This window comes from Osmerus eperlanus, chromosome 3, assembly GCF_963692335.1.
Source record: "Osmerus eperlanus chromosome 3, fOsmEpe2.1, whole genome shotgun sequence".
In the NCBI taxonomy this organism is placed as follows: domain Eukaryota; kingdom Metazoa; phylum Chordata; class Actinopteri; order Osmeriformes; family Osmeridae; genus Osmerus; species Osmerus eperlanus.
The window spans coordinates 7,689,744-7,707,634 of record NC_085020.1 but is presented as its reverse complement, the minus strand read 5'-3'; the positions used below and the strand labels follow the sequence as shown (position 1 = coordinate 7,707,634).

General features: G+C 45.6%; 3 protein-coding genes and 2 non-coding genes across 6 annotated transcripts in view; 1 reads left to right on the top strand and 4 right to left on the bottom strand.

Moving 5' to 3' along the window:
• Positions 1 to 8,715, bottom strand: part of clasp1a (cytoplasmic linker associated protein 1a) — a 60,716-nt gene extending 52,001 nt beyond the window's left edge. The window contains exons 1-2 of the mRNA XM_062456967.1: positions 8,590 to 8,715; positions 6,547 to 7,302 (exon numbers count right to left, since the gene is read on the bottom strand). Of these exons, the coding sequence (XP_062312951.1) occupies positions 6,547 to 6,741 (195 nt within the window). The 5' untranslated portion in view covers positions 6,742 to 7,302; positions 8,590 to 8,715. The remainder of the gene's footprint in view (positions 1 to 6,546; positions 7,303 to 8,589) is intronic.
• Positions 8,716 to 8,815: 100 nt separating this feature from the next.
• nifk (nucleolar protein interacting with the FHA domain of MKI67) lies at positions 8,816 to 11,916 on the bottom strand. The gene is made up of 6 exons (XM_062456962.1): positions 11,689 to 11,916; positions 11,255 to 11,383; positions 10,750 to 10,858; positions 10,416 to 10,627; positions 10,223 to 10,282; positions 8,816 to 9,805 (listed from the first exon to the last, which is right to left on the bottom strand). The coding sequence occupies exons 1-6, from the start codon at positions 11,806 to 11,808 to the stop codon at positions 9,560 to 9,562; spliced, it is 876 nt and encodes a 291-aa protein (XP_062312946.1). The 5' UTR covers positions 11,809 to 11,916; the 3' UTR covers positions 8,816 to 9,559.
• LOC134017947 (small nucleolar RNA ACA64) lies at positions 9,996 to 10,125 on the bottom strand. The gene has a single exon (XR_009929837.1). It is a non-coding gene; the product is annotated as a small nucleolar RNA ACA64 (small nucleolar RNA).
• On the bottom strand, positions 10,964 to 11,092 carry LOC134017948 (small nucleolar RNA ACA64). The gene has a single exon (XR_009929838.1). It is a non-coding gene; the product is annotated as a small nucleolar RNA ACA64 (small nucleolar RNA).
• Positions 11,917 to 12,719: 803 nt separating the features above from the next.
• On the top strand, positions 12,720 to 17,534 carry si:dkey-219c10.4 (high affinity cGMP-specific 3',5'-cyclic phosphodiesterase 9A). Of its 2 annotated transcripts, none has more exons than XM_062455852.1 (14): positions 12,720 to 12,908; positions 13,607 to 13,768; positions 13,939 to 13,990; positions 14,081 to 14,183; positions 14,372 to 14,514; positions 14,685 to 14,744; positions 15,461 to 15,638; positions 15,872 to 15,994; positions 16,164 to 16,256; positions 16,361 to 16,428; positions 16,519 to 16,621; positions 16,790 to 16,894; positions 17,047 to 17,193; positions 17,279 to 17,534. In XM_062455852.1, exons 1-14 carry the CDS (start codon positions 12,821 to 12,823, stop codon positions 17,468 to 17,470), a joined length of 1,617 nt encoding a protein of 538 aa, XP_062311836.1. In that variant the 5' UTR covers positions 12,720 to 12,820; the 3' UTR covers positions 17,471 to 17,534. The 2 variants fall into 2 exon arrangements, with proteins under 2 accessions (XP_062311836.1, XP_062311844.1); XM_062455860.1 differs by having other exon boundaries at positions 12,721 to 12,908; positions 13,607 to 13,756.
• The last annotated feature ends 357 nt before the right edge of the window (positions 17,535 to 17,891 follow it).

Genomic DNA, 17,891 nt, shown 5'->3' with positions numbered 1-17,891 from the left:
CCGTTGCTTTATCAGGCTCCACCGTGAGAAAAAGACAATCCCACAAAGTAGACACGCCGGTTCTCTCCACGCTTCTCTCCACGGTTCTCTCCACGCTTCTCCACAGTCCAGCAGGTGGAGAGGGGAAGGCTTAATGGCCTGCTTGCTGTGCGTGCAGTCGATCTCTCTTCTGTCAACATTAAGGGTCCTGGTCTTCCTTCCTTCCATCCATCCTTATTATTTCCTTCTCTCCCTGATCCCCTGTCCTCCCCGTCTGCATGATTCGCTCCTTCCATCCTTGCCTGGAGGCAGCAGCCATCACTGGGCTTGGCAGTGGAACAGAATTGACATTACAGACACAAGCCCTTCTCCACTGTGAGTGACGGAGCAGGTTTCTGTGGGCTGCCAGCCCGCCAGCCAGCTAGCGGGCACATCTATGGGGTTAGAGGACGGTTGGCCACATCACAAGGAGAGGGACGACCAGGCCTTGGGCTACCAGGGACAAAAAAAGGCCTGAGGCCAAGACACACACACACACAGGCCTCAGCAACACTGGTATGATGTAACCCTGTTTCTGAAGGAGGGCTCTCCTCAGAGGCCTGACAGGTTTCAGCGGCGTGTGTTTGCTTCGCACACAGGAGAGCCATTGGAACTGGCCTCACTAGCTCTTCGTTCATTTCACCTGGGATTTGGGTTTCATACCATGTCACTAAAACTCATTTCAGGACCTGCCACTCCCTCTTGCCATGCAGTCACCTCATTTGGTTGTCCCCCGTCCCCCCCCCCCCCCCATGTCCTCACCTGCAGCTCAGTGCCTCACCAGCCCCTCAGTTTATGTGCAAGTCCTCCTTCCCTTTGTTCTCAGTCTACAACTGTTTTGTGTGTGTTTGTGGGGGGGGGGGGGTCTCGCATTCTTTAGGCCTACTTCCAGCATTCTTCTTTCCAGACCTACCTGTTCTCGACCCTGCTTGTCTGCTTTCTAGACCTTGGACCCCCCTGCCTGCCCCTTGTCAGATGTGTTTGCCTGATTGACTGAAGTCCTGGTGTTGACCTTGCCTGTTGAGTCGTAAACCAGTGTACTTTCTCAGAAAGAGAGAAAGGGAAAGCACCACATCAAAGTGAAACTGCTGCCTGTTGTTACAACAGCTTGTGATTCACGTGTCCTTTAGCAGGACTACCAAAAAAAATGAATAGAAGAAATATGAAAACATTCCACCATCTATTAAATGACCGATAGTGTTATCCAAGCAAACATGACAAGGTATTTCTGGCGGGATATGTTATCTGTTATTTATGGTACGTTTTGACTTGCTAGAGAGAAAAGGACCAGTGTGGGGACAATGACCAGGAGTACTTTGATAGCTAGTCCTTACATAAGCAACAGAAAGGCCTGAGGCCTACACATACACACACAATGCAGGCCTGTTGTTCAAGAAGACCTACTTTGACTCACAAGACCACACCCCCAGGTTTCAAGACATACACATACACAGATTTAGTACAAAACCATCTCTGTGGTTTGGTTCCCCATCAAAAGAGACTGGACGCCCATAATCCGATGTCAACGTAAAAAAAATACAATGAATGTTTCTTACTGTCGAGCCGTTATAAAACACCTGCAGTAAATAACCTGTAGTACTCTCAGGCCTAGTTACTGCTGAGTCAAAGTAGGAAGTTGTATAAGATGGTCATCCAAGCTTATTGTGAGTCACAGTCGTGAATGCAGTTGAACTCTGAGAGATGAAAGGCTCTCTCCTGACCCTAGACGTGTGGGTTTGTCTTTCTGGGGAACGAAGAGCTCACAGTGAGCCAAAATATGATCTTCCAGTTCCATAATAAACTGCAACTCCAAGGTACAGTACAGACCCAAAGCATATCTGCCTTGTCAAAAGCAGTTAGATAAAACGTCATGTCGGAGGAGGATAACTAGGACCTAGGAAGGAACAGGATTGGGAGATGTGCTCAATCCCGCTCATGGGAAATGTTGCCTAACTCAGCATATCACTCGGATTAAATAACAGATCAGATTATGACTGTCGGGCCAGAGAGAGGCACAGTAAACCGACAAGAGATGATGAGACAGCACTGGGATTAATACAAAACACATTAAACAAAGGGATCATGACAAGGACTGGTTGTGTTCTCTCTGCTGATTGGGACGGGGTTAAAAAGAGAGAGAGAGAGAGCAACCAGTCAGATGAGAGAGCCCCGCTAACCAAACCAGCAGCATATCATCTGAACAGGCACCAGTCCTCTCCCTCTCTGTCCTCTCCATCCTCCTCTCTCCCCATCCTTCCTGTGGGGCGACGCCCTTCCTCCTCCTCCCTCCTCCCTCCTCCTCTCCTCCCTCTCCCCCTCTGCCTGCATCATCTCCATCATGGCGCGCTCCTGCTGCCAGCTTGGCGGTGCTCTCGCTGGAGCTCCCCTCCTCGCGACAGCGCATGCTCGACGCGCGCGCACACACACACACACACCATCACCCAGCTCCGCGATAACCCGCACAGCGCTCACACCGGCATGGAGGAAAACTGCACACACTTGCGGAGGAAATGTGTATGTGTGTGTGTGTCCAGCATGCTGAGTAATGGGACGCATTAGGGGCTGTCTCCTACAGACACACACCCAGGGCGGGAGAGAGTTCAGCATCGAAAATGTGATGCTGGTGAACAGAATAAGAGGTATATCGAGGTTGGAGAGTTAGTAGCAAGGGTAGGTGGTGAGGAGAGAGACCTTGTAATAGTGCCAAGGTTCTCCCTGAGGCTCTGACGGTGTGCACAAGGCCTCTCAGGCTCTCTCTCTCTCTCACACACACACACACACACACACACACACACACACACACACACAGGAGTGTGTGTGTAAACATTAGTGACTAAGGCCTTGTGCCCCCTCATAGCACACTCCCACAGCCGTTGACAGTGCAGCGGCTGTCTGACTTGAATAAACACCACACTGCAGGAGCGGAGGATCGTGGAGGGCCCGTGTGGTCTTCCCCCTCCACCTCCCTCCGCCCGGGCCCATCTCTCGGAAGGGGTCAGTGATCACCATTTCGGATTAACGTTTAACGTTTGTTTGTGTTCCGGCTTGAGAAGGGGAACAAAGTCCCTCCGTCGGTGGACATGACCCAGGGGCGCTGCGACTCCAAGCTGGAGTCCTCCCCTGTGTGTCCCTTCCTTCCCCCCTGCTCCACTCCCTCCGCCAAGAACTCAGCCAACCTCCACCGCCCAGGCAGAGGAGGTGCTCACAGCTGTGCGTCGTACCACGTGGATGAAGAAAGCCCCTGTGCTCCAGCCCTGCGAGGTCTATTAAGGTGGGAGAATTAGTGCGGGATTTGGAGGTCAGAGGGGCCTGTGCCCGCTCTGTCGCTGTCACTCCAACCGGGGAGGCGATGAGAGACTTCACCTCCAGAGGGTGAACCTGTGCAGAGGAGATGGACAAGTAAGGCAGGGCAGTGGACACCGGCAGGATGTGGGTCGTCACAGTCTGCAGAGATGCAGGGCCAGGCTTTACTGGCCCGCTGCCTGGTGAAACATTTGCCTTGAGATTACGATGAGGTTACTTCAAAGTAACCTCATCGTCGGACTGAGGACTTTGCAACACATCGAGCAAGCCATTGTCTACAGGCCCGGCAGAATACCCTAGCTTCCTCTCTACATTCTATTCCATTCAACTGAGGGGGATGGCTCTACATTCCCTGTTTTTTAGATAAGTTTACCCTCTGTTAACACAGAAACACCACAAGACGATTTCTTTATGGAGGCACTGCAGTGTTCCTGTCCTGGGGCCCTTTAAGGCCTACACTTAAGAGGGCACACAAGAAGCCAGCCAAGCCAGAAAACCAAAACAGCCCGCAAGCCAGAAAACAAGCCAGTCATAAACAGGGCCTACTTTTCAGCCAGTCCTCATCCTGGTTATCCCTTTGCACAGCATACTTGCTATTTAATCTGCTTAGAGGCAGAATAGTGCACTGCCAGAGGAGCTGAGTGCCACAGCAGCAACAGCTCTCAGCATGGGGGGGGGGGGGGGGGGGGGACTAGTCAGCCACCCTCTCTGCCCTGGTGACGGCCCCTCCACCAGGAGCACAGGCTCTGCCAAGCCTCTGGTACTAGACACGTAGAGGAGGGCTGAGGAGCCTGCAGAGCTGTCAGCAACGCAGCGAGAGGCGGAGGCAAAGTGATGGCTGACCCTGATGGGTTTGGACAGCACCAGAGCCAGTTTGACCTGGGACAACACTGCAATATAAGAGTTTCTTTTTTTTCTTAAAACATGGGGACATGGGGGACAGAGGTGCTGTAGGTGTAACCAAGCTTTGGCGGTGCGTTGTGCTGCATAGATAGAGAGAAGCACACCACAAAGGCAGGATGAATACAAACTTTTTCTGTTCCGACAGGCATAATATAACCCCCTCCCTCCCCCTCACCAAACACAAACAGCCAAATCATGCCTGGAGATGCCCTTGGTTTAGTTATAATGACTATTATGCCTTTGAAATGCACCTTTCAACACGGGTGTGACTTCAATAGGAGACACACCTGTACAATTAGCCCATCGTTAGGCCAACCGTTACATGCTCATGTTGCTTTAAAGCCCTGCTGACTCAAACCAACAGTCAACAATCTAGCAAGGAAGGAGAGGAATGAGAGAAAGGAGAAAAAGAGAGAGAGAGAGAGAGAGAGAGAGAGAGAGAGAGAGAGAGAGAGAGAGAGAGAGAGAGAGAGAGAGAGAGAGAGAGAGAGAGAGAGAGAGAGAGAGAGAGAGAGAGAGAGAGAGAGAGAGAGAAAGAAGGAGAAATCTATGCAAAGACCTGTGAGATGGAGGGAACATCAATAACCATTACCACACAGACCAGTTGTTAGGGGCCCGTGTCGTTGGTTCATGTATGAATCATGAGGTCCTTTCTGGGAGGGCAGGACAGGCGCTCATTGTCCAGCGTGAGTCGGCTCTCACTGTGGCATGGCACCAGTCTTTAATGTGACAGTGCGCCAAAGAAAGGATTAAATACTACAGCAGTGTCTCACACGTCACTCCATTAAAAGCTTAGTGGTGACAATCACCGGACAACATGGTGGACTTTATGGATCGTAATTCAAAGGTCCACGTTATAGTTTGTACGTAACACCAGACTACTAGGATTGACGTGTCGAGCGTAAAACCTTCACATCACTGACACTTGCATTCTCACTGGCATCTCCCCAGAACCTCCATCTATGGGGAAAAAGGTTTCAATACTCCACATTTCACTCCCTCTCCCTCTCTCCCTCTCTCCTTCTCTCTCTCCCTCTCCCTCTCTCCCTCCCTCCCTCTCCCTTTCTCTCTCTCCTCGCACCCCTCCCCCACATACTTTCCACATTAGTATCCTCAGCAGCCATGTGGCTGCCGCAGTCTGCCTCCAGTCCAGACGCCCGCCCTGACCCTCCAGTGGCAGGCCCACCATCAGAGACAGTCCCCCGGCCACACCCTGGAGACTCACGGGGGTCCGTTCGATTGACTGACAGGCTCACCTGACCTTTACACAAGGGAGAGAGGCCCAAAGAGGCCCACATCCCCTGATGTGATTGGCTGCCTGTCCACCCTGGGATGTGTTTGAAGTTTACTGAATCGATCCAGGGTTGGGAATCATGGCCCTATCACTCGAGACCGAGGCTGACAGGTCATTTCAGGGCACAAACCTTTTTGGATCATTAAAGTCCAAATGAAGGGACATCCAACACAGTGCTGTCCCCAGATCTGACCTTTCCAGGCCTCACATTGAACAGTAATGAGGGCAGCTCTAATAAAAAAAATAACTCTCTCTCTCCCTCTTCCTATTGCAGAAGGATACTGAGACCAGAAATGAGCTAAGCAGGGCAAGTATGGCTTTGTCCAGATAAGAGATCTTTGAGCCTGCATAGACTTCTCAAAAAGATGCCAATCACCACACTAAACCAAAAAGCAATATGATATGGGAGGACAGACAAGCAGAGATGATAACCAACTGTAAAGTAGAACAAGGGCTGTGTTGATGTCATCCCAGTCAGATAGCCTAAGCAAAGCTGGAATCCTAGCCTAGATTATATTCCAAAATATAGCCGAGCCTAACATTCACGAAACACAACAGTTCTGAAATAGGACAAGACACAGCTGGTACCTTGCTTGACATGACAAACCTCGAGTGACCTCAACTAGCCATCACAGCCAAGCTGGAACACTATCACAGAATCGATTCAATTTCAGTCTAAGGCCCGGCAACAAGAGAACAGCCTGAAGACAAATCCAAAAAAGGGGCTTGTCTGTCTGTCTGCCAGTCAGGAAGAGGTGGACAATGACTAATCCAACACAACAGTCTTTCAGTCAACGTAGCCTAAAACTCTCTCCACACATGATGATACCAAGAGCAGGGAAAATAATACAGAGAAAGGCACATTTTACACTGCAATGGACCGATGTAGGATTACCCATTTCACTTGTTCTATGGGCATATTTCCTACTTTCTTGAATCTAGTTCTATTAGGCCAGGCTATACTTTTCTAGCCTACCAAAGCTTTGCTCTGTGCCTATTTGTGAGAATGTTGTAGTACAGTATATTACCTTGAAGTTGCTACAGTTGACCCAGGTGGTAGCGATGCCATCCACCATCTTGTCCAGGTCTGATTGGTCCTGATCCAGGTCATGTGACTTGTCCCTGTCAGATATGTAGTCGATGAGCTCCTGGCCGACCTGCAGCCTGCGACCCATGTCCTTCTGCAGCACCTGAGCAAGACAGTACTCCATATTGGGCTCCATTGCTTAGCTCTGCCCCTCTCTCTCAGTTTGCCTCTGGCTCAGCCCCGTCCAGCCAATCACTTCCACTATTCAGAGAAGCAGGAGGCGACAGGTAACGGGGTGTGTAACCCTCTGGGCGTGAGGGTGACTCGGGGAGGGGGGGTGCGGGGGCGGGAGGGGGGGGCGCGAGGGGAAAGAAAAACACTGAAGTACACACTGGATATATTTATATCCTGTAGTGTAGGCCTTCCCTATTGGTGCCAAGAGCTAGCAGGAGGCCAGGCCACTGGGATGCAGGCTTGGGTATGGGAGCAATGCAGCATGTGTGTCTGGACAGCAGCTGGGGAGGGTTTTCTTCTCTCTCTCTCTCTCTCTCTCTCTCTCTCTCTCTCTCTCTCTCTCCTTTCAGTTTTTTTTTTTCTTCTTTGTGTGGATCAAGTCGAAGCCAGGCCGCTAGTGCCAGCCTTGGCGTTGGTAGTCAGTGCTGCGGTGGCGGGTGATACAGTAACTGGAGACGACGAGGGTGGGTGTAGTCAGGTGGAGATTCATAACTCACTGTTCCTGAGTTGTTCCTGGGAGACTCTGGGGGTCAAAAGACGGGTAAATGTTAATAAAATGCCTCCATTCCCTCTCAGTCTCAGTTCAAAATGTAGCTTCATCCCACCAACCCCACTGCTGCCATGGAAACAAACGTCAGGGGATCCCTTCAGCAACATCACATGATTTTTTTTCAAATGTTACTGATGTTTATTTTCTTTTAAAGTCCCCTCTCCTGGATGTGATTATAATGAAGTTATTGTCTCTATCTGGAAACCATTCACTTCATTGTCATTGCCAAATCAGGTCAGTTTATAGGCCAAAGCTATAGGCCTAGTCGGCTAGATGTGTGGTGGGGCATCATTTGTATGACAGTTGGCTAGGAAATGTTCAAAAGAAGTGCAAAAATGACCTGTTCCGACTTTTCAATTTTACATGTCACTGTACTAATACATTGGGAATCACATATATGTTATGTAAGATAGATATAAGCAATCTTTTGAATAAGCATCAATGCTTTCATGAACTGGAGATGCCCTATTCATCAGCCGCAAACGCTACAGCACAGTAGCTAGTGGCTACTAGTGGCTAGCTAGCTTGTGTGCTTTGTGTCGGCAGTCACATCGCCTGTCGTTGCAATACCTTTTCTTGGTAATGGTAGGCTCGCTACCTATAAGGAAAAGCTATCCGTACAATGACAGCTCAAATGTAATAATTTAGCCAACGCGTTATTGTCTATATTAGGATTGTAAATTAGTGTTCATCAAATGCTAAAAACTACTCTTTAATTCTAACGTTAGCCCCACTATATTTAAGGACTATACTATACTGTACCATCGCAAACAGACCGCCCCGCGGTGCACCGGGATACCGCCGTCAACAATATTTCCAGATCTTTTCTGCTTACTGAGCATCAAAACGACAAAATAATTCTAACCGGTGACATAAAGAGTGCACGTACATGGACGACATAGCTTGTACAGTATTTACACACCCATTGCTAAGACATTGACGAGGGGAAACCTTAGTTTTTGTCAGGATTCAGGAATACTATTTTATGAACTGTACATTGTGTTTGGGACCAATGGCAGGGAGTCTGGGAAAAATCAAAAACTATGCTCTATGCTGCTCACAACTCAGGTGTACAGATTTACAGTGCCATAGCCAGACCCACATGACGGACGCTTGTAACCCAGCTCATCCAAAACGAATAGCTCAAAGCTTAGCGAGCTGGTTGAACGTCAGTGCAGTCACACCTTCCTCACCACAAAAGAAATTAGGATACATTTTCCAAAATTTGCTAGTTATGACATTGATCAAATGTGTACTTACCACAGCCTGCTCAGATATAAATCGTATATATAGTCCGAGATATTAATAAATATTATCGACAAGAGACATTTACAAGAGCATCGAGGTTCCTCTCCACCCGGAATGCTGTTGCAACTAGGACAAGAATGGGATTGTGCTGCGCATGCGCTGTCTTGAAAAGAGAAATGTTGATACTTGTGGAAATTGTCGCATTCATATGAACAGTAGAGCTTTCATGAATGATATAATTGTCTATGTAACAAACACTGAATTGCTGAATTTAATGTTCAACATCTTTAACCATCACTATACACGACAAAGGACTTGGAACACCTGTCAGTGATGTATATTTAAAATTAAAACCAAGAAGTGATACCATATAAATTACATATGCCTATATTACCCCCTTTGACATGCACTTTTGTAAATGCCCTACAATAACCAATGATGCCAAAGAACAGGGGCACAGCCCTACCTAGGTTTCAGACCCATTCCCCAACACTTAGTGAGCAATGACATCTAGTGGAGGATGACAGAAATAAACATCCCCATTTGTAGCTCATAACATGAAAGTAGTGACAAATTCTACTGAGGCCATTTACTTTAATTACAGATTCGGCATATTTTTGACAATTCATAATGATAAAGGACCCTCAGACAACCATCAATCAGCGCTAGAACAAACACTTGTATGGCAGTCATGCTTGGATTATTCTACCATCAGGGTGTGGCCCATTTCAGGGTCACCTGATACAAAAACGTCAGAAAACCTTTGCAGTTGCAAACCTATTGCATCTCCACATATTGAAACAATGCAGTCTTTGAGATGACAACAAAGACACTCGTGTTCCACTGTCCACCAACATCAATTTAATCTGACCAGACACCTGCTGTGTATCATACACAAGAGTTCTGATTATTATGTACAAACGACTGCTTTTAAATGCAAAGCAATTCAAGGAGGAAACCGTCCATCAATGTTGCGTTCACACTACTGTGCTCCTTCCTCCTCTGCGGGCGCCTCGTTGCCTTCTGAGGGCTCCTCGCCATCTGCGTGCTCGTAATCTCCCTCCTCTGAGGAGTCGTCCTCCTCCTGGTCCTCCTCGCCTTCGTCCCTGACTCTAGACTTGGGAGCAGGGGTGGCGTTGATGACGATCTCGTCATCTACATCGTCATCTGTAACCCTTGCGGACTTCCTCCTTTCCATGAAAGACGGGGTGCAGACTGGGGTGGTGTCCTGGCCAGAGAAGAAAGTTGTCAAATATTGATCAGAGTGCAAACAGAAGGAGACAGAGGGCTATGACAAACTTGACAGAAGTAAACCATTGTATCGGACAGTGTAGTTGTTACAACAATCTTCATTTGTATCAAAGGCAGCATGCAACTATTTGTTTACTCTGAACACATTCATTACTATTCAACAGAATAAGTGTGGGCACATGGGTTTTATCACTCTGTCATTGACGTAACAGGCAATAAGCTTAATGCACCACATTACTGTTGGCACAGTTATCTAACCTCAGGCCACAAATATGCCTGAGGTAATTTTCAGTCTGTGCCAGGAATGTGGCAAAAAGCAAGACAACAAACAATTCCACAACAATTACAAAATAAGAATGATAATGCCAGGTGTGACATTAAGATTTTCTTTTACCTCACTACATGTGGATGCATTCATTTCTGTGGACTTTTTCTTTGGTGGCACTTGGGCAGCCTGTTTAAAAAAAAGAAGATTGAGCACCATGTCATTCCCAGACAGTTACATTCCAATATAAAAAAATATTTAAAAATGACAATGCCATGTATAAAAACTCTTTCTAAATAGGCTGTATGATATCAAGACTTACAAATCCAGGGAAGTCGTACTCTATGCCCTTCTCCGCCAGTCTCTTGCGAAGCTGGGTCTCCTTCTTCAGGAGCGTCTCTGCCATCTTGGTCACTCTCTCTGGAGTGTGCTTCTGGTTATAGCGAGCCACAGATGGCTGCTTTGGCTTCTTAAACTCTCTCTGGGAGCCCACAAACAGCTTCTCATGCACCTTTTCAGGGGGGACCACGTGAGCTGGTAGAGGGAGAGACAGTGAAAATAAGACGTTATTGATTTTAGGACTAGGGTCTAAATCTGGGGCCTAAGAGACAGCTCACAGGAGCTGAAAGCAGCATTGGAATCTATAAGTAACTTACCTTTGATCAGTCTTTCTCCCATAAGGTAGTTGTTCATGGTCTCTGCAACAATCTTGGCCACTTCATCACAGTCAAACTCGACAAATGCATAGCCTTTGCTCCCACCTGTCTGAGAGCAAGAATGTTGTTGAGGTATTATGATATAAACAAGTGTATTCTGATGAAAACCATTTACAAATGGCGTCTTATATCAGACTTGAGCGTAAAAAAGAGCAAATGTGGGAACAAGGGTTTTATCGCTCTGTCACAATAATAACAGGCAATAAGCTTAATGAACCAGTATACTTTAGGCACAGTTATCTCACCTCAGGCTACTAATAGACCTGAGGCAATTTTCATCTGTGCCAGTAGGCCAAAGTTTGAGCATGGCACATTCAGTATTGTAAGACAATTCGTACATGATGCTATTCCTATATCAAAGTAGGTTACTTGCAATTGCCACATCACGGTCTTGATTTAGTCAGTCAGTTAGCAATCAAATAAAGTTTAAATATGTAATGCCTACCTTTTTACTCCTCGCAAGCCGTAATCTTACAACTGTTCCAAACTGTTGAAAGTATGATTTCAGTTGAGACTCGAATAGACCAACGGGAAGGTGTCCAACATAGATTACGCCTGGATTCAGACGGTGACCCTGAAAATAGAAGAGGTTGAAAATGGGGCCCACATGTAAAAGAAAAACGTACATATGGTGGCTACAACAATCCAGAGGCCATCACGATGCAAAGCTTGCCTGCTGATATAACCTTAACTGGTTACCTAAATGTTTCTAGTTCAAATATAACATTTAACTACGTTGTCTAACGCATATTGCCAGTGTCGGCCAATTAAATAAACTACTGTGTCAAAGCAGCCAGCTAGCAAACCACTCTACATCGCAAGTAGCTAACCAGTTCCCACGTGCTAAATTAACATTAGCTTGAAAGGGTAGCCTGCTACCTTTCTGGGTCTTTTCTTCACTGCGTGTACTTTTTTCTTGAATTCAGCCTCTTCACTGGGGTCCAAAGCGAGTAATTGTTTTGCCGGCTTAGAAGTCGCCGGTCCTTTACCTTCAGTCATTGCAAAGGCTTATTTCTTAATAAAAATAAAATTTTACTAGACACACTGCCCACGTTTACTCAACACGAGAACTATGTTCGTGTCTACTTCTTCCGGGAAATACGTCATTGAAAGCAGAGTTGACATCTTACAGTCATTGGTTGAAACCAGCTTTTCCGGTAGACTTCTTTTATACAATTACTACTAAACACTAAAAAAAAAAATCTTAAAATGTGAAAACGTAAACTCCAAAGAATACAAATATTTACATATTCAGAAATGGCGGATTCCTACTCAAAATTGCAAAATATTGTACAATTGACATAGTAGAGGGTTAGACTTAACTGTCGACTAACAGAATACTAACAAACAAACAGCTTCCTCCTGACGGAATGCTAATGAATGGCCAGTGTAAAGACTGACAGTTTGTCAAGATGCAATATCAAATAAATGACCAGTGTCCATAAGTCTGACATTTTGTCCAGATATAATATCAAATGAATGGTCAGTGTCCAGAAAGCTGATATTTTGTACAGATATAATATCAAATGAATGGCCAGTGTCCAGAAGGCTGATATTTTCAGGAACTTTTTGTAGCAATTTCAAAATAAAAAAATAAGTATTTAAGTATCACTCTGTAGTGGATTTGATCAGTAAAGGATATAATCTAAATGCCTTCATGCTTTGACAAATAAAATGTTAGAGGCTACAAAGATTCCCTGCCCTGCCTACAGAAATTAGAGAGAGAGAGGGAGAGGGAGAGAGACTGGAGGCAAAATATATTATTAAGAAAGAAGAGAGAAAGAGGAGAGAGCAGGGAGAGAGAGAGAGAAAGAGAGAGAGAGAGAGGGAGAGAGAGAGAGGGGGAGAGACTGGAGACGAAATACATTATTAAGAAAGAAGAGAGAAAGAGGAGAGAGCAGGGAGAGAGAGAGAGCTGGCGAGGCAGTCCACTTATCTGACATTGTCAGGTTCTGAATTCTGAAGACAAGTAAGCAGTGAAGGCTGCAACATCAGTGGCTTTGAGATTGATATGGCAACAAAAATAATCTACTTCACTGTGAATGGGCGACCAGAACAAGCAGAGATCCCAGTGGATTGCCCAGCACAAGATGTCAAAGGTATGCAGATTATTCATTGTTTGGAACAGAAGCATCCCTTGTGATACTGCTAAAATTGAAAATATATATTGAAATCATAGATCTTTTAGCTCAGTAGCTCAGTTGCCTGCACATCTGTTTTCCATCCTTCCACTGTGAAAATAATGTTAAGTCAAGAGTTAGGGTTAGTACGATGAGATAAGTGTATGTCAAAACACACAGCCCTGTACTGATTGTAGTTGTCTGAGAATATTATTGCGTTCAGTGAAATATTCACTGAATACCACAAATTATGTTCTCTGATCAGAGGATTTGTAGAGATATATAAAAAATATATATAATTGTAATTGCACTTTTAAAGAAAGAGGGTGACATTCTTGTCAACAGGGAGACTATATATTTATTAATTTATGATGATACATTACAGAAACCCAAGCCTTATTGCAAGGATATTGTGTGAGGAACAGATGTTGTTGACAGCTCTGTACTTACAGCATCACATCATACATAACATAAGTATTTCATAATATTGTTGTTTTATATTGACATAAAGTCTAGGATCATACAGGTATGCAGTGTTTATGTTTGTCAACACAGACAGTAACGTTTTGCAGTGGTATATGCATCTTCCTAAAAGCACTGAGCTTCTTTGAGTTTTTTGTGCGTGTCCACCTGTCCGTCCCAGTGCATGTAGAGAATGTGCCTCCTATGTTTTCTAGACCTGTTCCGCTCTGCAGCCGAGGCCGGACCCCATGACATCCTGAAGCTGTACAATCCAAAAGGCAACATCATCAACATCTCCCCTCGTCTGGAGCCCAACAGCCCAAACTCCTGCTTTAAGCTGGAGGTAGTGGCTGCCGACTGCAACAGTGAGCCGTTAGGTATTCTCTACCATGTCACCACACCCGGCCTCGGCCTGCTGGGCAGCTGTGTCTGACTGTGTCTGACTGTGTTAACCTAGCATTGCTTGGGGAAGCCTTCACCCTTTGTTGGTCGAATACTGTACCATAATGAGAGGCTGTTTTGCTGCTTGAATAGTGGTGTGTTTCAGGTGTGGAGCTTGCTGTGGCACTAGGATTTGATCTTTCCTCAATGGAGAAGAGGTAAGTGACTCGTTTTTTTTGCTCAGAGTAGTCGTGTTCTTTGAGGACTTGTGGGATCCAAATCAGACAATGTGCTGCACTGTGGCCCAGGCTGCAGGGCTTGGAGAAGAAGATACTGATTGAGGCTGGTGAGACTCCTGCAGTGGTGTATGAGATGAAGAGACAGGTCGAATCGTTCAGAGAGAAACTTGAGGTATGTATGTAAAATCTTACAGCAGTTTTAATAATCTTCAATTTGTTTGGTTTACTAGGCATCTTAGTCAACAAGTAATCCTCTTGTCATCCCTTGAATAGTCATGTTCAATACGACACATATTAGGCTGGGTTTGGATTGTGGAAGAATTGTCAATCTCTGTTCATACATTTTTACCTCTTCCACAGAGTGTGGAACATTTGAGCTGGCTAGGCCTGTTCAAGGAGCTTTCTGAGGGAACACACAAGCCCTCTCCCTTTTACCACAAAAGAACACTACGGAAAACACGCGAGGAGTGTGAGCACGTAAGAGACAAATTCCTTCAAATGAGGTAAGTTCTCAGTACCAAAATAGTGGATACAATTTGTGACTAATAAAATATGTCACGTACAACTTCGACATGCATCATTTACAAGACACGTGTTACACCAGTATCACACCAAGGCTACAAATAATGATATCACAGTTTTCACAAAAGAGTGGTTTGAATCGTCTTCACAGTTCACTGGAAGTTTCCGAGGAAGTGAGACAGTATCTCAAAACCCCAACATTTGACAACTGGTGAGCACCCATCATGTTGTTACCTCATCTTTATTGCTTTCCCCATCGAAATATCCAGAGTGTTTCTCCAACACTGGAAATGTTCAAACTTTAAGTGTCGAACACTATGGGATATGTGTTCCATTGAGTTAGTGCAGGGCGGTGTGTGTGTGTTTGTGCATGACTAAGTGTGGGAGACAAACAGCATATACACCTGTCTCTTCAATAGAGACACAGTGAAGTGGCCAGCAGCTGGCACCCCTGACGTACCTCTGAAGAGCCAGGGCTTGTTCACTCCTTTCATCTGCTCAAGACACTCATATCAATATGAATAGACTGACTATGGGTTTTCAAATCAAAAGGATGTCTTCTTAACAAGCTTCATTAACACACCATGTTTGAAGGGTGCATTAATATGGTGTTGTGCTACTCTTAGCCCGGCTTGGTTATTTACCCCTGGCTCTATTAACATAACAGGATCGAGGTACTTCAAACAGTGATATTGTGTTGGCAGGAAGGAGAGAGAGTTGAATCAGATACAGTGCGACCTTCATATTGTATGAACCCTTTCAAAACATTGTCCCACTAATGTATAATGCTCTGTTATATCCCAGAACAGGGATCACTGGCTAGTTGAAAACTCAACAACAGCACCAAATCACCAAACAGCACCAAACATAAAGATATGTATTGGAATTGTGTGTGTGTTACTATGCAATATGTATGTCTGTATAAAGGCAGTGGGAGGATGCAGAGATTATGGTGCTGCTTCAGGTGATGTACACAGACCTGGACTTTATTGCCACCTTTAACATCGAGCCTGAGGTACTGCAACAGTTCCTGTACGAGGTGTACCGTCGCTATAACAACATCCCCTTCCACAACTTCAAACACTGCTTCTGTGTCACCCAAATGGTGAGTCAGTTGGTGTATTTCTGTCTATCTGTGTGTGCTTGCATGAGCAACAGAGGGAGCAAGAAAGGGAGAGTTGCGTTAGAGTGGCAATCATTTGATTTAAGGTCTGAGGCTTTTAGCACTATTGGCAGTCATCAGATTCCTTTCAATGACCCATCATTAAAGCCTGAAACTGGTGGGCAAGGACTTTGAGGTTAACCTTATGGAGTGTAACGCATGTCTCAATGGCTTAGATGTATGGACTGATCTGGCTGACAGACCTGAAGAGTAAGATTGACAGCATTGACCTCCTGACTATGTTGACCTCGGCAGTGTGCCATGACCTCGACCACACAGGCTACAACAACGCATACCAGGTTAGCTTTCTAACTATTCTGATCTATCTGTCTAGCTGTTCGCTAACAATACAGTTACAATACACACTGATTGGCAGATTGTGGACCCAGTCACTGTCAACAGAAGGACAAATATGTGGTTGCGTAAGTTAGAGGTTTTATGTTGACCTGTTTTATGTTCATCTGTCAGATAAATGCTCGGACTGAATTGGCCTTGCGTTATAATGACATCTCTCCACTGGAGAACCACCACTGTGCAGTGGCCTTTGAAATCTTGGAGAAGGTAAGTGAGACTGGGGCCAGACCTGGAGTTGAGGCGGGGGCTTTGGCTGAGGGTGTAGGGAAAAGCTCTAATGAGTGACAACATTTACAACTTCTTTCCTACAGACAGAAAACAACATTTTCAGAAACCTGACTAACGAGCAGTACAAACGGGTCAGGGAGGGGATAATCAAGTAAGATGTTCTTCTCAGTGATATCACTGATAAAACTGAAAACCCACCCATCCTAGGCTTTTAATCCTTGTTCTTGAACATCTATTGCAGGTGCATCTTGGCCACTGACATGACGAGACACAACGATATTCTAAACAAGTTTAAGTCCATCCTGTCTGTCTTTGACTTCAGCATCAAGGACCACAGAGATGTGGTGAGTAAAACCACATCTGAAAGAGAGACCTCAGGCAAATGGAGTGTTCAGTTGCATCACATGGGAATGGCTTGTTTGTATTGGTTGTTGGTTGGATTTAACTTAAAGTATGAGGCTACTGATTGGACAAACATTGTGTGCCCGTCGGACCCTCTCTTCGTCCTTCAGTTGATGATGATCATGATCAAAGTGAGCGACATCTCCAATGAGGCCCGGCCTATGGAGGTGGCTGAGCCCTGGTTAGACTGCCTTCTTCAGGAGTTCTACAATCAGGTACTTCATAGAGCACAGAGGAAGAACCGTGCTTCAGTAAATAATTGATTAACCCAATAAAGTTTCAATTAACTTTGGACGATCAGATGATGCTTAGCCTTTGTCTTTGCCTGTTTGTGCCTAATACACCCCCTCCCCTCCCCCCCTCCCAGAGTGACATGGAGAAGCTGGAGGGTCTCCCTGTCACACCATTCATGGACAGAGAACAGGTGACCAAGCCATCCTCTCAGACAGGCTTCATTCGATTTGTCCTCTTCCCTCTCTTCATTGAATTGGCCAACCTCTTTCCCTGTCTGGAGGTACAGTAAGTGGAAGATTGATCAAACTTACCATCCAGGACTCCACAATGCATATTACAGTTTCCTGCCTTATATCTTACCCTAGCAACATATCATAGATCCGGTACGGAAGGCCCTGGACTACTACACAGAAATGGAGAAAGCCCTGGAGAGGGAGAAGCTGAATAGAGCACAGAGTGACAAGGCAGCCAAGAGCAAGGAGTCAGCCCTGAACCCATCAAACACAGCAGACAGCCAGGCAGACTCCGGGGATACCTCCAAACCAGCCACCCAGTGATAGATGCCTCCACAGAGGCATTTTGATCGAGCCTGAAAATACTGTATCTGTTTTTTCTACAGGAATGTGCTTTGGAATGTTCTTTTTTCTTATTGAGCATGCATAGAATATGGTCACAGATGATAGTAGTGCATCAGATCGCAGATTTGTAGAGTAGCCTAGGAGCAAGATTTGGTTGTTGAGTTCTTTAGTGTCTGTCTATATGTGCATATTTTGTATTTTAATTGTCTGTAACATAATTGTCATTATATGTTTTTGATTTAACCAGAACTTAGTTAATCAGTCCTGATGATATCCCTATAATGTTGTCTCTCAACTACTGCCAACTAGTGGACAGGATCCCATGTCACATGCGAATTGTTCATAATAATTAATGATAAACACTAAACCCTATTGAAAAATAAACATTTACGGCGTGAAT

Coding starts and splice junctions, on each gene's coding strand:
- nifk (XM_062456962.1), bottom strand. CDS start 11,808: ATGACTGAAGGTAAAGGACCGGCGACTTCTAAGCCGGCAAAACAATTA. Junction 11,384..11,688: donor TGAAGAAAAGACCCAGAAAG/GTAGCAGGCTAC, acceptor TTCTATTTTCAG/GGTCACCGTCTGAATCCAGG. Junction 10,283..10,415: donor AGTACGACTTCCCTGGATTT/GTAAGTCTTGAT, acceptor TTTTTTAAACAG/GCTGCCCAAGTGCCACCAAA.
- si:dkey-219c10.4 (XM_062455852.1), top strand. CDS start 12,821: ATGGCAACAAAAATAATCTACTTCACTGTGAATGGGCGACCAGAACAA. Junction 14,184..14,371: donor CGTTCAGAGAGAAACTTGAG/GTATGTATGTAA, acceptor CCTCTTCCACAG/AGTGTGGAACATTTGAGCTG. Junction 14,745..15,460: donor ACCCCAACATTTGACAACTG/GTGAGCACCCAT, acceptor GTCTGTATAAAG/GCAGTGGGAGGATGCAGAGA.